This window comes from Chiloscyllium plagiosum, unplaced genomic scaffold (genome assembly GCF_037043375.1).
Source record: "Chiloscyllium plagiosum isolate Xiang-an unplaced genomic scaffold, Cpla_swu_hap1 HiC_scaffold_27, whole genome shotgun sequence".
In the NCBI taxonomy this organism is placed as follows: domain Eukaryota; kingdom Metazoa; phylum Chordata; class Chondrichthyes; order Orectolobiformes; family Hemiscylliidae; genus Chiloscyllium; species Chiloscyllium plagiosum.
Window position 1 is genome coordinate 2,446,729 of NW_028270165.1, and position 20,021 is coordinate 2,466,749.

The window sequence follows — 20,021 nt, forward strand, 5'->3', positions numbered from 1 at the left end:
TTTCAGTTCAGGAAGGGCTTCACACACTGCACCCAACTGTAGAGGCACCAGTGTGTTCATGTAGGGTCAGGGGTTGTGCAGGTTAGGGTGGATTGACCCATAGTGTCCAGGGATGTGCAGGTTAGGTGTATTAGTCAGGGGGGGTAAATGTAGAGCACTAGGGGTAGGGGAATAGGTGTGGGTGGGTTACCCTTTGGAGAGTTGGCGTGGACTCGTTAGGCCGAATGGCCTCGCTGAAGGGAAAGGATTTTTGGAAACTGTACAGGGCAGCACTGGCGCAGTGCGTGCAAGCGGCCGTCCGGAGTAAGCGCAGTGCGGCAGCATGTTTTTGGGCCTCACTCCATTGATGATGTCACAAGGCGGAAGTGTCCCTGTCAGGTTTGAGTGGAACTCCCTCCCTCTGGGCAGCTCTTCATCCTGGGAGGGGGAGGGGAAGTGGGAGGGAGAGGGAGGAGAGGGCGAAATCAATTTTTATTTAAGGTAGACGGGTGGGGCGAGTCCAGAATCAGATGGCAGACGTTTCAGGTGAGAGGGGAAAGATATACCAAGGGGCAACCTTTTCATACAATAAAGAAAAGCTCTGCCTTTAAATTACATTCTTGAGATTTGATATTTAACAGAAGTTCTGGGATTAACATTCCAAGGAACAGAAACACATTCTAAAAGATTTAATCTAAAATTGTTTCATGTATGACATCTCCATGACACTGGACTTGTTTGCCTATACATTTTGTGATCGTGATCTTATTCGCCACAACCACTGCTGAAGGAGCAGTGCTCTGAACATGAATGCATCCAAATAAACCTGTCGGATGATAACCTGGTGTTGTGTGGTTTTTAACTTTGTCCAGGATAGGGTGGACTGGATTTGCTAAATTATCCATAGTGTTCAGGGACGTGCAGGTTAAGGTGGATTCGCCATGGGAAAGACAGGGTAGGGGGTGGGTATGGGTGGGGTGGACTCAATGGGCCCAATGGACTGTGTCCACATTGTCTATAACTTACCCCCACAACGGAGCATTTTATCTGCGTGTACCCCGTTAAGCCCCTTTCAAAATGTTACTGGTTTCAATAAGATCACTTCTGGTTCTTAGAGTCATAGAGGCATACAGCACAGAAACAGACCCTTCAGTCCAACTGGTCCATGTCGACCAGGATTCCCAAACTAAACCAGTCCCACTTGCCTGCATTTGGCCCATATCCCTCTAAATATTTCTATTCATCAACCCATCCAAATGTCTTTTAAACATTGTAACTGTATCTGCATCTCCCACTTCCTCAGCAAGTTCATTCCCCAAACAAACCACCCTCTGAGTCACTGCCCCTCAGGCTCCCTTTAAATCTCTTTGCTCTCGCCTTAAAGAAATTGCCATTCGTTTTGTGTTCCCCTACGTAAAGGAAGAGCCCTTTGCTATTCACCTTCCCTCCTCCCCTCATGATTTTATAAATCTCAGTAAGGTCACCCCTCAATCTCCTACGCTCCAGTGAAAAATGTTCCAGCCTCTCCTATCTCAAACCCTCCAGTCCTGGTAACATCCTGGTAAATCTTGTCCAAATGCCCTTTAATAATAATCTTCTTACAACAGGGCAACCAGAAATATACTCAGTACTCAAAGTGGCCTCAGCAACATCCTGGACAATCTCAACATGATGTCCCAACTCCGATCCATGACAGTGTGAACAATGAAGGCAAGCATGCGAAACACCTCTTAACCACCCTGTCTACCAATGATGCAACTTTCAAAGAATTATGTCCCTGAAAACCCCATGTCTCTCTGTCTTACAACACGACCCTGGGCCCTACCATTTACTGTACAAGTCCTGCCCTTCCTTCTTTTAGCAAAATGCAATCCCTCGATTTGATCCATACCTCTCTCATACACATGGTCTCTTTCAGACCCACACACACTTACGCACACCCTCTCTCTCATTCATGCGTGCACACATGTCAATGGGGTGAATTTGTATTGGCAGAACTATATTTACAGATACATTCAATTTTGCTCAAAAAGTGCACAATCTGCAGGCAATCAATCCATGTAATATTTTATGAATTCCTACTTTGGAAGTAGAACCAGTCTGATTCATTGGGGGGGTCATTATAGGTGATCATTATGGGGGACTGTAACTTGCCCAACATTAACTGGAAATGCTTTCACTCTGGTACGTCTTATGGATCAGTTTTGTCCAGTGTGTGCAGGAGGGTTTTCTGGCACAGTATGTCAAAGGGCTGACAAGAAGGAAGGTCACACTGGATCTGGTACTTGGTAATGAACCAGGCCAGGTGTTTGATTTAATGGTAGGTGAGCACTTTGGAGAGAGTGACCATAATTCAGTTAGGTTTCATTTAGCGATGGAAAGGGATAGGAACGTGCCGCAGGGCAAGAATTATTGATGGGGCAAGGGCAATTCTAATGCAATGAGGCAAGACTTAGGATGCATAGAATGAGGTAGCAAAATGCAGGGGATGGGGACAATTGAAATGTGGAGCTGGTTTAAGAAACAGATATTGTGTGTCCTTGGTTGGTATGTCCCTGTCAGATAGGGAGGAAGTGATAGGTAAGGGAACCATGGTTTTCTACAGAAATTGCATCTCTTGTTAAGCAGGAGAAGGAGACTTTTGTGACAATGAGATGAGACGGTTCAGATGAGGCCATGGAGAGCTACAGATTAGTTAGGAAGGATTTAAAGAGAGAGTTAAGAGTAAACAGAGGACATGAGCAGTCTTTAGCAGGTAGAATAAAAGAGAACCCTAAAGCTTTCTATAGGTATATGAGGAATAAAAGGATGACTAAGGTAGGAATAGAGCCAAAGACAGAATTAGGAAGTTGTGTGTGGGCCCTGTGGAGATCCAAGAGCTGTTAATGAATATTTCTCATCGGTCTTCACTCAGGAAAAGGAGACTATTGTAGGGGAGAAGAATGAGATACGAGATATTAGACTAGAAAGGATCAAAGTTAGTAAGGAGGAGGTGCTATCAATTCTAGAAGGAGTGAAAGTAGACAAGTCCCCTGGGCCGGATGGGATTTATCCGAGGATTCTCTGGGAAGCTAGGGAGGATATGGTGGAGCCTTTGGCTTTGATCTTTGAGTCATCATTGTCTACAGGTTTAGTACCAGAGGAGTGGAGGGGTGCAAATGTTATGCCCTTGTTCAAGAAGGGCAGTAGAGATGACCCAGGTAATTATAGACCAGTGACCCTACGTCTGTTGCAGGGAAGCTTTTGAAAAGGAGTATAATCGGATTTATAATCATCTAGCACGTAACAAGTTGATTTCAGATAGTCAACATGGTTTCATCAAGGGCAGGGCATCTCTCACAAACCCCATTGAGTTTTTTGAGAAGGTGACCAAGCATGTGGATGAGGTTATGGCAGTTGACGTGGTGTACATGGACCTTAGTAAAGCCTTTGATAGGGTTCCACATTGTAGGTGTTGGAGAAAATGCAGAGGCATGGGACGGGGGGTGATTTAGCAGTTTGGATCAGAAACTGGCTTGCTGAAAGAAGACAGTGAGTGGTGATTTATGGAGAATAATCAGCCTGGAGTCCCATTACTAGTGGTGTGCCACAAAGATGTGTTTTATGACCACTGCTATTTGTCATTTTTATAGATGACTTGGACGTAGACATAGGTGGATGGGTAAGTTTGCAGTTGACACTAAAGTTGGTAGTTCCAAATAAACCAGTTGGACTATAACCTGGTGTTGTGTGATTTTTAACTTTATCAACCTCAGTACAATACCAGCACCTCCACATAGTTTCTCATGAACACAGCCCACACCTCCCAGAACTGCCAGTAAACTTTACAATGCTGATGAAATGACACAGTACCTGCAGTCGTGAAAAATTTACAATTTCTAACGATACTAGCTCCTCATTCACTGCTCCATCTGATACACAACATTGGAAACTTAGTGCAGAAGACTGAAAGAATGAGCAGCTTTAAAAAAAAAACCTCTTGAAGCTCAAAGCCTTCAATGAGAGCCTGAGCCCAGGGTAAGTTCAGGTAACCTTTATTGTGACCCAACCTTGTTACAACTTCAGATCCCCCCAGCAAACAAGTGTACAAAAAGTAGCTTTTCTAAAAAACAGCTCAAGGTCAAAGCCCACACACTCCCATCCCCCTGCCTTTCTTTACTATTGGTCAGCACTGAGTTGTCCCTTTGTAATTGGATCCTTGGTAAAGCCTGAACCCATAGGAAGTATTGCCTCACTCAGCAATTTCAACCTATACCCTGTCTCCAACTAAGTTTTTCATGGCTGTGGGTCTGGAGTCATGTGCAGGTCAGACCGGATAAAGGATGCAGCTGGGACGACTGAGTGAATCTTTTCCCTAAAAAGGAAGTGAGTGAATCACATAGGAATTTCTCCACCCCCACTCCCCAAAAATGGTTTCATCGTTAGATTCTGAACTCCAGATTTCTGACTGATTTCCAATTCCACCATCTGCCGCGGTGAAATTCAAACCTGGGAGTCCCCGGAACTGGGTTGATAGTCCAGTCAATAATGGCACTCGGCCGTCGCTCCTTCAAACCTCCTGCGATGGCTCTGCAGGTGGAAGGAGTGGTTAAAGCCCTTCCCGCACTGAACCTGTCAGTACCTCAGCAGGGCAGAGGAATAACTGAAGGCTTTCCCTCACTCGGGGCAGCTGAAGGGCCTTTCGCCTGTGTGGATCCACCGGTGGATCATCAGGGCGGAGGAATTACTGAAGGCCTTCCCGCACTCGGGGCAGCTGAAGGGTGTTACGCCTGTGTTGATCCACCGGTGGATCAGCAGGGCGGAGGAATTACTGAAGGCCTTCCCGCACTCGGGGCAGCTGGAGGTCCTCTCGCCCGTGTGGATGTGCCAGTGGGTCAGCAGGTGGGAGGCCTGGGTAAAGGTCTTCCCGCACTCTGGGCAGTGGAGGGCCTCTCCCTGGTGTGACTGCCAATGAGTCTCAAGGTCAGACGGGGCATAAAAGCCTTTCCCACAGTCGCCATACTTCCATGGTTTCTCCATGGGGCAAAATTCCTCCGGTTTCTCCATGGCCAAACCTTTAGCTGCAGACAAACACATATAGAGTCCCTCCCTGCTATGAATTCCTCTTTCCAGGCCGTATAGCTGTTTCAGGCTCCACGCTCAGTAGGCTGCAAAGGCGGGTCTCTCATCCAATCCCACTGATGCTGAAAACGCACTCAAATAGGAACCAAAAAGCTTTGCTCCTTCTCACAGAATCACAGTCAAAAATCGTGCTGGTCCCGATGGATTGAGTGACTGTCAGACATTGACGTCAAAGTGAGGACAGCGATTACTGGATAGTCAGTGTAGGAAAGTCCGGCGCTGGAAAAGCACAGAAGGTCAGGCAGCATCCGAGGAGCAGGAGATCGATCTGTTAATTTTGAAACTTCCATCTTCAGATCTTCAAATAATCAGTAAAAAGAGTCATCACTGTCAGTACATGGTAGGAATTCAGAACAAGCAATTCTACTTTCTGTGGAATATTCTTTTCTTTTGTTATTTCACAAAATTGAAGCACCATCCCAGCCTCTCTCCCCCTCTGTTCTTACTTCACTCTAACTAATTCTCCTGAAGGTGCTGATTCAGGATCTTACAAGGGCAGAAAAGCAAAAACATCTCTCTACATCTTGGAGACCTCCACCTGAAAGTTAATATCTTTCACAACATTGGGATACTGCTGAGAGTGAGCAGGTCTGATTTTTGGAAGCAAAAAAAAAACAATGAGTTTGCAATAACCCCTTCTCTTCAGACAATCCCCACAGTATGGAAGAGGCCACTCAGCCCAACACGTCCACACCGACCCTCCAAGGCCACACCCATTTCACTACCCCTATTGCTCCACATTTACCCCTGACTAATGCATCTAACCTGCACATCCCTGGGCACTGTGGGTAATTTAGCATGGCCAATCCACCCCACACAACACCAGGTTAGAGTCAGAGGTTTATTTGGAAGGACCAGCGTTCGGAGCACTACTTCATCAGGTGGTTGTGGAGAATAAGATCATAAGGCACAGAATTTCTACAAAAATATCAGTGTCCTGCCACAGAAACGATATTTTGAACAAACTTGGATTGTTAAGTGTTGTATCTTTCAGAATGGGTTGCAATTATCATTAATGTGTAATCTGAGAAATTCTTGTTGGTCACCTTCTCAAGATAACTAGGTTTTATAGCAAAAGGTGACATCTCAGCTCAAGATAATGCATAAAAGTGAGGTCAGAGTCTGTCTGTGTCCAAATCTTGAGTCAGACTGGTTCTATTTCCAAAGTGGAATTTACAAAATATTACATGGATTGATTGCCTGCACTTTTTGACCAAAATAGAATGTATCTGCAAATATAATTCTGCAAATTCAAATTCACCCCCATTGACGTATACGTGTGTATGTGCATGAGAGAGAAAAAAATCTATTTCTGTGCTGTATATTAAAAAAAAGTGAGGGTAAACAGCACAAGGATTAAACAAACAGTGAGGGTAAACAGCACAAGCGCCAGTAAAAGCAGATGGAAAGTGAGTGTAAAATGTCACTATGACAGGACAGGCCCCACATTCCTTCGCCTCCGTCCCCCACCCCCCAACCTGCCTCACCTTTCACCACCCGGGCCCAGTACCTTCCAGGTGGCCCCATAGAGCAGCGGTCCTGTGACAACCCGCTGTCAGATGAAGAACTGGACTATGCGGACCCGACCCGAAGACACCAGAGCGGGGAAATGGCTTCAGCGTGGAGCCGGACAGCTACCTCAGCCCTGGGAGAGTCCAGCAGTTTGCTGTCACCACGGGGATGCACACAGCTACCCCAGAGGGGCAAGACCAGCAGCAAATGGACAGTGTCAACCTTGTAAACTGTTAAAATGGGGTTAAAAATTGCCAGCATCAATGTACGTAGTATCAAATTGGCTACGCGATGTGTTTCTATGATGGCCTTCCTGGCCAACGTTAAAGCCGACGTCCTGTTTCTGCAGGAGTGTGGGATACTGCACCTCAGCAGCTACAGGAGATGGTCGAGCTTATGGGCCCATGGGCCGTCAGTTTGGTCGGGAGGCAATGATAGCCGCGCCTCCGGGATTAAGGAGGTGGTGGGCGAGCGCCTCCTCATCGCCGACATCATGTACAGGAATGCTCCCCTGAGACTGATTAATGTGTATGCCCCAGTGGGTAAGAGTGAACGGTTGGCCGTCCTGCAGCAGCTTCCACTGTTACTGGCTACGTCCAGGCCGGTCATTGTGGCCGGAGACTTCAACTGTATCATTGATGCAGATGGACGATCCGGCGGGGGGGACAGTAAACTGGACACCACATCCAGAGCCCTGACGGACACGATAAAAGATGCCAAGCTGCACGACGTCTTCAGCACCCCTGCAGATGGAGCGCAGCGTAGATACACCTGGTCACGGGCAGACGGGTCTATCCGCTCAAGGATAGATTACCTGTTTGTGTCCCGAACGTTCTCGGTCAGATCCACCGACGTCAAGCCGGTGTTCTTCTCTGACTGTCACCTACAGGACGAGCACCGGGCTGGTAAGGGAACGTGGAAGCTGAACACAAAGCTGTTGACCCCGGGAAACATTGAGGAGCTCAAGAGGGACTACGCAGGTTGGAGAATCGTGAAGCCCCTCTTTGAGTCCCCAGCAGACTGGTGGGAAACAGTAAAAGGGAACATCAAGAGGTTCTTCATCCTCAAAGGTGTTCAGGAGGCGAGAGAGAGGCGGAGAAAACTGTCCCAGCTCCAGGAAAGTATGCAGAATCTGCTCCTGCTGCAGACGATGGGGGTGGATGTCATGGAGGACCTCAAGGAGGTGAAGGGCCAGCAAGCCTCGCTCTTTGCTTCGGAGGCCTCCAAGATAATCTTCCGGTCCAGGGTCCGCTCGGTGGAGCAGGACGAGACGTGCTCACGTTTCTTCTTCCAGAAGGTGCACAAAGAGAGCTCCGTGCTCAGCAGCCTGAAGGAAGAAGATGGCTCGATAACGTCATCTCAGGCTGACGTCATGAGGATCAGTAAATCCTTCTATGCCAGTCTGTATGACGCAAAGCTGACTGACAGCACGGCCTCCCAGTCGTTCCTGTCCTCGATCACGGAGGTCTTAGACGACAGAACACGGGAGAGGCTGGACCAGCCGCTATCTCTGGACGAGCTGACCAACGCCCTCGAGTCCTTCGAAAAGAATAAATCTCCCGGAAGCGACGGCTTACCGGTCGAGCTCTATTCCGCTCTGTGGGATTTGATTGGCCAGGACCTGCTGGAGGTGTATGTCAGTATGCTTCGTGCAGGTACCATGAGTGAATCCATGAGGAAAGGCATTATCACCCTCATCTACAAGCGGAAGGGACCTCCCACACCGAACTCAAAAATTGGAGACCAATCTCACTGTTGAATGCGGATTACAAAATTCTGTCAAAGGTAATCGCCAACCGGGTCAGGTCTGCTCTGGGGTCGGTGATTCACCCTGACCAAACCTGTGCTGTGCCGGGCAGGAAGATCGCTGAGAGTCTCACACTCCTCAGGGATACGATCGCCTACGTGCAGGACAGAGGGTTGGACACCTGCCTGATCAGCCTGGACCAGGAGAAAGCCTTTGACAGGATATCACACAGGTATATGAGAAATGTTCTCTCCAAAATGGGCTTTGGGGAGGGAATCTGCAATTGGATCAGACTGCTCTACACCAACATTGTCAGTGCAGTCTCAATCAATGGGTGGGAATCAGATAGCTTCCCAGTCAGATCTGGAGTCAGGCAGGGCTGCCCTCTCTCTCCTGCCTTCTTTGTGTGCTGCATAGAGCCATTTGCCGAGTCCATCAGGAAGGATGCGAGCCTGAGAGGGGTGACTATTCCTGGCAGCGGGGGCCTGCAGGTTAAGGCCTCCCTGTACGTGGATGACGTCGCCGTTTTCTGCTCGGATCCGCTGTCCGTGCACAGACTCATGTGCATATGTGACCAGTTCGAATGGGTCTCGGGGGCCAAGTAAACCGATGCAAGAGTGAGGCCATGATCTTTGGGAACTGGGCCAACCAATCCTCGATCCCCTTCACCGTCAGGACCGACCACCTGAAGGTGCTGGGTATTTGGTTCGGGGGGGCTAGGGCGCGCGCCAAGTCTTGGGAGGAGCGTATCAGCAAAGTGAGGCAGAAACTGGGCAGATGGACGCTACGGTCGCTCTCCATCGCGGGAAAAAACCTGGTCATCAGGTGTGAGGCACTATCATTGCTATTATAAGTGGCACAGGTCTGGCCTATTCCCAGAACCTGTGCCGCTGCAGGCACCCGGGCCATCTTCCAGTTCATATGGAGGTCAAAGATGGACCGGGTCCGAAGGGACTTGCTGTACAAAGATCTGGGCAACGGGGGAAAAAATACACCCAATGCCACCCTCACCCTGATGGCCACCTGTGTGTGTGGCTGCATCAAGCTGTGCGTGGATCCCCGGTACGCAAACACCAAGTGTCACTACGTACTGAGGTTCTACCTGTCCCGGTGTTGCGAAGGATGGGCCTGGCCTCGCTGCCGCGGAACGCTCCGAGTAGTTGGACCGTTCCATATCACCTGTCCTTCGTGGAGAAGTTTATGAAGAAAAACACCTTTGACCACAAGTCCATCAGGAAGTGGTCAGCACATAGTGTCCTTGAGACCCTTCAGGAAAAGGAGAGGGCGGATCCTATCGAGTGGTTCCCTGAGCAGACTGTCAAAGCCATTTGGCAGAATGCCTCATCACCAGAACTTTCCAACAAGCACCAAGATATGGCTTGGCTGGTGGTGAGAAGGGCTCTGCCTGTGAGATCCTTTATGCACGACCAGACTCTCAGCCATACCGCACACTGCCCTCGAAGCGGCTGCGGGGGGACGAGACTGTCACACACCTCCTTCTGGAATGTGCCTATGCAGAGGAAGTCTGGAGAGGAATGCAGTGGTGTTTGTCGATGTTCGTCCCGAGCAGCGCGGTGACGCGGGACTCCGTGCTCTACGGCCTGTTCCCCGGGACGCACACCAAGACAAACATCAACTGTGCCTGGAGGATCATCAACTCGGTGAAGGACGCTCTCTGGGCGGTCCGAAACCTGCTGATCTTCCAGCTGAAGGAGTTGACGCAGACTGAGTGTTGCAGACTGGCACATTCCAACGTCCATGCAGTCATTTGGGCTCTGCTGACACCTCAGCTAATTATATGGGCATATGATTGAAAAATGTACAGACCTGTATATAAAAATGATAAATTGTGATCTCTGTATGTACATGTTTACATATGTATGGCATGACCAACTGTACAGACCATCAAATTATTTTATGAATAAAGTATATTTTTGAAATTAAAAAAAAGGTGGCCCCATAGTTGACACAGGCTCCCCCGGCCAAATAATTGCTGCACAACTGTTGTCAATATTGATACCCAGGAAAGCTATTTTGTTTATTTTGTTTAATATATTTCCTTTCTAAAGATCTTATCCAAATTATAAAATGATTGTATTTTCATTTGAAATAAAGTTTGCAGTGTCTTATTCAATAGTTGAAAGTAACTTTGTACTTAATTGCTCCGTTTGGGATTAAACATTGTGACATTGGGATTAAACATTAAACAGTGACAATAGCCAAGCTTTAGAAAATCCATCACTGAGCCCCACGACCAGTAGAACTCCACCACCCAGGAGGCCGACGAGTTCCCAAGCAGGCCCTTAACCCCATCCGCCTCCGAAATGCTCACCGGCTCCTGCCTGCTGTACAGCCGGCCGGTGTGGCCGTGACACAGCAGCTGCGCCAGGAAGGCGGCGGTGCCCAGTGACGGGTGTCTGCCCCGGGCCGCACGGCGCCATTTTCCTAACGGCCGCCCTCCCGCCGCTTCCCCGCTCGAGCGACTTCTCCTCCCAACCGCCTTCGCCCCCGCGTGACGTCTGCACGGGGGGATGGGCGGGGCCGGGGGAGCCTCACCGTCACCAAGCAACAGCCACCTCGCGCTACAACTGCTCATTCACAAAAACAAACTCTCCTGTCTCGCTCTGCAGCTGCAGGGGGGACACTGCCACGTTTCCAGGAGCCCTGTCTACATTGGGAAAGCTCACGGCTCAATTTAAACAGATATTCCGACATCTAACGGAACGGCGTCACATATAAAGTGGGCAATCTGCATTTTAAAGGGACGTGAACATTTTAACGGGCTATTTCTGCAAATAAAGAGGGTTAAATGGACAAGATTACCATTCAAAGGGATGGGGGCACATTCAAAGGGATATCTTACTATGTGAAGTGACGCAGTTATATCTAAATGAATCTACATTTCGAAGAGATGTTGCCTATTTGTAAGCAGATGTATATTTACCACTTTAGATATGAGTATGTCCCTTTAAGAGACATAATCATATCTAAAGTGGTAAATATACATTGCGCTTAGAGGAGCAGAACACATTTAAAGGGCTGAGCTACAAGTAACGGGGCATTTTTATATTTAAAACGATACATTGAAATCTAAAGAGACTTGGACATAATTAATGGTATATGGTAATATTTACAAAGCATGACCATATTGGAAATAGTGCAGCCACTTTGAAAAAGGGGTTTGGGGTGGCCGTGAGATGGTTAATTTTTAAGGAAATAAGCAATTTATTACGATTTGAAGTGATCTTGAAGGGGTAATGTAACCAGTAAATGGCAAAGGTAATTGCAAAATTCTTGAAAAGAAAACGATTCCAGATATATGCGGATGCAGGGAAATAATTCAACAAAAGAGCCATTATTAATTTGATGGACCAAACAATCTCCTTTTGAGAGATATAAATGGGAGCATCAATATTGAAGAAGAAATTCCTATTTTTGTCCTCCCCCCAAAAGTCTCTGTCTTGTCAGAGTACGGTGCAAGCCAGTACAATTTGTTATGCCACAGTAGACCTTGCAACTCAACCTCACCGAATATTCATATCTGTGTTCTTAGCAGTCAAATACTGGCTCTGCCAGTGATGCTCACATTCCACGAACAAATAAAACAGATTATGGTGCTGCTATCACTGCATGTGCCAGAATTAAAAGGATCAGAACAATTCTGAACTCACACTACACACAGTTTGTGTACAATGCCATTATTTCTACTTAGTCTGTACCAAATTAAGAGCAGCCAGTTTACATTTCATTGGCAATTCTGCATGTTGACTTTCTATCATCACAATCTCTTTGACGTTCTTGTATGTGCCTAAATTAATCTTCAGATTATTCAATTGTGAAACAATGTTACTAGACTAAAAATTCACAACTTCACCAACTGCCAAAACATTTTTTTAGGCTATTTGGGCAGTAGCACTGACAAATGAAACATCAAAGAAATACAAAGGTATGAAGAGGGTTACATACATTTAACCAAATACAATGGCAGTGCAGAGAATTTCAGAAAAAGTGCAATAAATATTCACTTTTTACCCCTTGTTCAACTCATTCAAGAATTTCAAATTGAATTTGTGGTAATTCAAGAGCAAATGGCAACATTCGTTTGATAATAGATTCACCATAAATTGTGAAAGATCACTTTTATCAAAGTCACAATGTTTAATCCCAAACGGAGCAATTAAGTACAAAGTTACTTTCAACTATTTAAGAAGACACTGCAAACTTTATTTCAAATGAAAATACAATCATTTTATAATTTGGATAAGATCTTTAGAAAGGAAATATATTAAACAAAATAAACAAAATAGCTTTCCTGGGTATCAATATTGACAACAGTTGTGCAGCAATTATTTGGCAATTGACCAACTAATTGAAATAATTTCAGAATAAATGAGCTGTTTCATTATTATACACTGAGATATTTTAATACCAATCACATGAAAAGAAAATGGTTGCCTTAAAGAGCCAGGTAAAGTTAAATAAAATAGAAAAGCATCTTACAGAATTCACTTCAAATCATCTCTGGTGAATCACAAAAAGATGATGCTCAATAAACCAAATGATGGACAATCACTGGTAATGATGGAAAAACACTATAAAGAAGGTAGATATCTCAATTATACCTTAAAAGAATATCTACTCTGCCTTGGACAAGAACAACTGAAAGTTTTTTTTTGTCTGATTGAAATCTACAATAGCCAAGCTTTAGAAAATCCATCACTGAGCCCGATCTTGAATAAACGTTTTTTTCCCCAGGAAATCCTTTTCAACTTTCGGGCTTCTCCAGCTACAATTAGCATGAAGGAAAGGTGAAGCTCAGTGGGGAAAGGCTGAGTAATAGCATATCTAGGCTCTCACCTAAGTATTCTCCGAAGAAAAACATACATCTGGATGGGGACATGAATAGGAAGTATTCAGAGGGATATGGGCCAAATGCTGGCAAATGGGTTACTAGATTAATTTAGCATATCTGGCTGGCCTGGACTGAAGGGTTTGTTTCTGTGTGCTCATTACAGATACCCATCTTCTGGGATCCCAATATAAGCTGTTATTTTCATAAAATAATCTGACAATTGTTGACTTCCATCAACCTCCCGAGAAATTTCCTCTCTCTGCAAAGTGGTGTTCACGTTGGCAAGTTCAATCCTCCTCCGGTCCTCTGGAACACACTCTATAATGCACAACGTTCTCAATACCTGTTTAACGTTCAGTGGGAAACTACTTTCAGTCCAACAGTTAGACAGAATTCCTCCGAAATGTTTTTGGCAAATGCACTGCTCCCACAAGAGCTTGTGGGCCCACAGTTCAATTGCTTTTAACAGCCTTTTTTTTTTAAAATTTCCTCACCTTCCCAGAATACAGAATTTCTCCCACCAGAAACTGTTTGCCCTGAAAAAAATCCAGCAGGAAGATGATTATGGAGCTATCAATAAAAATGCCTCATATGGTTCACCCAAGGTTAGAAATGGAAGAACATCTCTCTTCAAAGTTACTGTTCCATTTACCCTTTCAAAATTCCTCGAATTTAAGGTGTTCCATTGTAGCATTTAATTATGATCCATTATAAGCAGTATCCAGTCTCATCTGAGTGCGGAACCAACTCAACTGACTGAACAAGCGAAATAACTTTTCTGTCTGCTCTTCAGATGTGACATCCTCTCCCTCTCTCTGTTGATGCAACAGGATTACCAGAGCTGGAAGTATCACTCTCGGAATACAATTGCTGATCAACAGTTTACTTGAACTGTTTAACATAAGGATTTAAAAGCTGCTAGCCCGATCTCGCACAAAGCATAAAAGCCAAACTGTTCACCCGTGCCTGCGCACAGGAGAAATTTCACTTGGAATAGATCACAAAATAAGAATCGTTTCCAGTCCCACAACTCATGTGCTTCCCACGGACAAAGTTAAACATCACACACCATCAGGTTATAATCCAACAGGTTTGTTTGGAAGCACTAGCTTTCGGAGTGCCGCTCCTTCATCAGGTGGTTGTGGAGAATGAGATCATGATTATGGAATTTAGAGCCAATGGAGTCCAGAGTCATGGAAATGTAATGCATCAAACAATTTTAGATTAAATCTTTCACCTTTTGAATGGGTTTCTGTTCTTTGGTATGTTAATCCCAGAATTTGATTTTAATTACCTTCAAGAATATCATTCAAATGCAGAGCTTTTCTAACAATAGGTGTGAATTCTGTCTGCGTCTGAATATTGAGTCAGAGTGACATTTTTCTTAGAGAAAAACTCTGCATTTAAATTTCATTTTTGAGGAGGTAATTTATAGATTAGGGTGTAAAGGTTAGGGTGGATTGGCTGTGCTGAATTACCCATAATGACCAGGGATGTGCAATTTAGGATGGATTGTCCATGGGAAATACGGAGGATGGGAATGGATATGGGTGAAACTCTTCGGAGGGCCAGAGTAAAATAAATGGGCTGAATGGCCTGCTTCCACATTGTCGGGGGAGTCATAGAATCCCAACAAAGGAGCATTTTGTCTGCATCTATCCTGTCAAGCCCCTTTCAGAATTCTACTGGTTTCAATAAGATCACTTCTGGTTCAGAGAGGTGTACAGCACAGAAACAGGCCCTTTGGTTCAATTCATCCATGCCAATCAGGATTCCAAAACTAAACTAGTCCCACTTGCCTGTGTTTGGCCCATATCCCTCTAAACCTTTCTATGCATGTACTCATCCAGATTCCACATGCAAACCACCTCTGTCAAAACGTTGCCCCTCAGGTTCCTTTTAAATCTCTCTCCTCTCACTTTAAAGAAATATGCCCCTGATTCTTGAGCTCCCTTACACTAAGGAAGAGCCCTTTGCTATTCACCTTACCTCCACTCCTCATGATTTTATCAATCTCAATAATGTCACTCCTCAACCTCCTGTGCTCCAATAAATAAAGTCCCAATCTCTTCTTATAACTCAAACCCTCCAGTCTTGGCAACATCCTGGTAAATCTTTACCGAACCCTCTCTCATAGAATTCTTCCTATTACAGGGCCACCAGAATCGTACTCAGTACTGTACAAGTGGCCTCACCAACATCCTGTACAACCTCAACATGATGTCCCAACCCCTATACTCAATGGGGTGAACAATGAAGGCAAGTATGCTAAATACCTTCTTGACTACCCTGTCTAGCAGCGATGCAACTTTCAAAGAACTATGTACCTGAACCCCACCATGTCTCTCTTTTACAGCACGACACAGGGCCCTAGCATTATCTGTACAAGTCCTGCCCTTCCTTGTTTTAGCAAAACACAAGCCCTCGCTTTTAATAGCTCACTCTAAGACACCCACACATACACGCCCCCAACACTCTCACAGGCTTATACTCCATCACACAGTCACTTTACCAAACATGCACACACTTTACGTGCACTCTCATGCACAAACTCACATGCACGCATTCACACATCACTTTTTGGGCAAACTTGTATTGGCAGAATTATGTTTGCAGATACATTCTACTTTGCTCAAAAAGTGCAGAAACTGTAGGCAGTCAATCCGTGTAATATTTTATAATTTCCTACTTGGGAACTAGAACCAGTCTGATTCAAGATTGGGATACTGACAGACTCGAACCTCACACTTTTAATGCATTGTCTGGGCTGAGATGTCACTTTTTTAAAAAAAACCTTAAGTCATCTCGAGAACGTGAATTAATAGTAGTTCTGGGATTTACAGATTAATGAACTGAAACCTGCAATTCATTCTAAAACGTGAAAGACTTAACAGCAATTTGGTTTGTTCAATATGTCATTTCAGTTGCATGACACTGTGATCTTTTGCTATAAAATCTGTGTCTTATGATCCTGTTCCACAGTTACCCGATGAAGGAGCAGTGCTCCAAAAGCTCATACTTCCAAGTAAACCTGTTGGACTATAACCTGGTGTTGTGTGATTTTTAACTTTATCCAGCCCAGTCCAACATCGGCTCCTCCATATAATTTCTCGCGAACACAGCCCACACCTCCTGATGCTGCCAGGAAACTTTACAACGCCGATAAAATGACACACTCTGCACTCCTGAAAAATTGACAAGTTCTCACGATACTTGCTGCTCATTCACGACTCCATCTGATACGCGACATTGGAAGGTTAGTGCAGGAGGCTGAAAGAAATGACAGCTTTAAAACAAAAACCCCTTGGCGCTCAAAGCTTTCAATGAGAGTCTGAGCCCAGCAGCAAGTCCAAGTAACCTTTATTGCGACCCAACTTTGTTACAGCTTCAGATCCGCTCAGCAAAATGGCAGAGAAAAAAGTAGCTGCTTTTTAAACAGCTCAAAGTCAAAGCGCACACACTCCCCCCACCCCCCCATCACTTTCTTTACTATTGGTCAGCACCAAGATGTCCCTTTGTAATTGGATCCTTGGTACAGCCTTAACCTGGAGGAAGCATTGACTCACTCAGCAATTTCAACCCATACCCTGTATAGCGCCATCTGTTGCAGTGGGAATCAAACCCGGGACCCCCTGGAACTGGGTTAATAGTCCAGTCGATAATGGCACTCAGCCGTCATTCCTTCAATCACCCCATGTGAACTCGCTGGTGCCTCTGGAGGAGGGAGGAGCGCGTGAAGTCCTTTCCGCACTCGGGGCAGCCGAAGGGCCTCTCCCCTGTGTGGACCCGCCGGTGGGTCAGCAGGTTGAAGGAATTGCTGAAGGCCTTCCCACACTCGGGGCAGCTGAAGGGCCTCTCCCCCGTGTGCACCCGCCGGTGCCTCAGCAGGTTGGGGGAACTGCTGAAGGCCTTCCCGCACTCAAGGCAGCTGAAAGGCTTCTCTCCATTGTGGACTCGACGGTGCCTCAGCAGGTTGGGGGAATGGCGGAAGGCCTTCCCACACTTGGGGCAGCTGAAGGGCCTCTCCCCCGTGTGGATCCGCTGGTGAATCAGCAGAGAAGAGGAATTGTTGAAGGCCTTCCCACACTCGGGGCAGCTGAAGGGCCTCTCCCCGGTGTGGGTCCGCCGGTGGGTCAGCAGGGAAGAGAAATCGCTGAAGGCCTTCCCACACTCAGGGCAGCTGAAGGGCCTCTCCCCCGTGTGCACCCGCCGGTGCCTCAGCAGGTTGAGGGAACTGCTGAAGGCCTTCCCACACTCTGGGCAGCTGAAGGGCCTCTCCCCGGTGTGGGTCCGCCGGTGGGTCAGCAGGTTGGAGGCCTGGGCAAATCTCTTCCCACACTCAGGGCAGGAGAACGGCCTCTCCCCTGTGTGGGCCCGCAGGTGCCTCAGCAGGTGGGAGGCCCGGGTAAATCTCTTCCCGCACTTGGGGCAGTTGAAGGGCCTCTCCTCCGTGTGGGACCGCTGGTGCCTCAGCAGGTCGGAGCATTTGCTGAAGGCCTTCCCACACTCTGGACAGGAGAATGGCCTCTCCCCTGTGTGGATGCGCCGATGAGTCTCCAGGGCAGACGGGAAATGGAAGCTTTTTCCGCCATCACCACACTTCCACCATTTCTCTACGGGGTGGGATTCCTCAGGGTTCTCCATGGCCGAAGCTTCAGCTGCGCGCACACACACACTTCCAGCCCCTCCCTGTCGTCAATTCCTCTTTCCAGGCTGTAGATGCTGCTACACACCCCACACTCAATGCGCTGCAACAGTAGGGTCTCTCATCCAGTCCCACTGATGCTGAAAACGTACTCAAACAGGAACCAAAATGCTTTGCTCCTTCTCACAGAATCATAGTTGAAAATTGTTTCCGGTCCCGAAGGATTGAGTGACTGTCAGACATTGACATCAAAGTGAGGACTGCAGACGCTGGAGAGTCAGTGTCGAAATGTGTGGTACTGGAAAAGCGCAGCAGGTCAGGCAGCATCCGAGGAGCAGGAGAGTCAATGTTTCGAGCATAAGAACTTCATGCGTTGATTTTGAAGCTTCTATCTTCAAATCCACTGTTTAAAAGAGATTACAAAAGTCATCACTGTCAGTGCAGGGTAAAAATTCAAAACAAGCAATTCTACTTTCTGCGGAATATTCTGGTCTTTTGTTACTCCACAAAATTGAAAGCACCATCCCACTCTGTTCTCACTCTGATATAACTAATTCCCCTGAAGCTGCTGATTCAGGATCTTACAGGGGCAGAAAAGCAAAAACATCAAGACTAATGTCAAGATAAATCCACCTGAAAGTGAATATCTTTCACCACACTGGGATACTGCTGAGTGTGAGCAGGTCTGCTTTTGGGAAGCAAACAAAAAAGTGCCAATTCACCCTGAACCTATGACCCTCCAGTTCGGGACTCCCCCATCCCAAGGGAAAGACCTTGTCCATTTATCCTATCCATGCTCATGATTTTATAAAAGTCTATAATGTCACCTCTCAGGCTGTGGCGCAATGGGGAAAACAGCCCCTCCCCACACGGGTAATTAAGACACATACCTGAGTTTGCAGCGTCTGCTCCCTCCCTGGATTCACTCCAGTTGCCACAAGTGAATAGATTTCCCCCCTCCCCTCTCTGTCCCTCCCAGGATGAAGAGTTGCCCAAAGAGAAGGAGCTTCACTCAAACTGACAGGGCCACTGCTGCATTGTGATGCCATCAATGGGAGGGGGAGGGAAAAGGGATGAAACAAAAGGGGAGGGGCGAGGTGCACAGTTTTCAGGAATCCCTTCCCTTCAAATAACCCCCACAGTGTGGAAGCAGGCCACTTGGCCGAACGAGTCCAAACCAACCCTCGAAGGGTAACCCACCCACACCCATTCCCCTAGACCAGTTGCTCTACTCCCTGACTATCACACCTAATCTGCACGTCCCTGGGTACAATGGATAACTTAGCATAGCCAATCCCCCCTAACTTGGACAAAGTTAAAAATCACAACACCATATTATAGCCCAACAGGTTTATTTAGAAGCTCTAGCTTTTGGAACGCTGTTCCTTCATCAGGTGATTGTGGAGAATAAGATCATACGACACAGAATTTATAGAAAAACAGGACAGTGTCCTGCCACTGAAATGATACATTTAACAAACCTGGATTGTTAAGTCTTTCATCTTTTCAAGTGGGTTGCAGGTATCATTAATATGCACACCCCAGTCTTCCTGGAAGGAACCTTCTCCATATAATTTTAATAACAAAGTGACATTTCTACTCAGCTCTGCAAATATACATTCACTCCTGTGGACTTGTGTGTGTGCACGCATGAGAGAGAAAATGTCTATTTCCATCCTGTTTATCTCTGTCTATTTGAGAACAGATGCCTTACTTCTGTTGGTGTAAATATTGTTGTAAATCATAGCTGGGTTCTCATAGATAGATGTAAGAGAGAGAGAATTCCTCAAGTAGGACAGAATCGGAATCCTGGGAGACCCCCATTTCTGGTTTACTTCCGAATGAACAAACATTAAACACGAGCACCTATTCGTTTCAAATTTGGTTTCATTTTTCGTGTGATTCCCTGCTATGATGATACTATGTGTGTGGATGGTTGACAGGCTGGGAAATTGTGGATTTTGGCTTGATTGGCTGAATGCTGTATTGTTCCGGAAAGTGAAAAAAAGAAGCGGCGGGGGGGTGGGGGGGGGGCAAATCTTCAGCAAAAATCCAGCAAAGCGGAGAACAGACCGACATCTTACGCTGTGGGAACTGGGAGATCAGCACAGGACCAAGAAATCAGGACCTGAAATCCGAGCTGACACCCTGTGATCAGTGCTTTC

The 20,021-nt window shown here is 46.4% G+C and overlaps 1 protein-coding gene across 1 annotated transcript; it reads right to left on the bottom strand.

Annotated features, from left to right (window-relative positions):
* Positions 1-16,554: 16,554 nt before the first annotated feature.
* LOC148142847 (uncharacterized) lies at positions 16,555-17,855 on the bottom strand. Its single transcript, XM_087975754.1, has one exon. It carries the CDS (start codon positions 17,853-17,855, stop codon positions 16,899-16,901), a length of 957 nt encoding a protein of 318 aa, XP_087831880.1. The 3' UTR covers positions 16,555-16,898.
* Between the last annotated feature and the right edge of the window lie 2,166 nt (positions 17,856-20,021).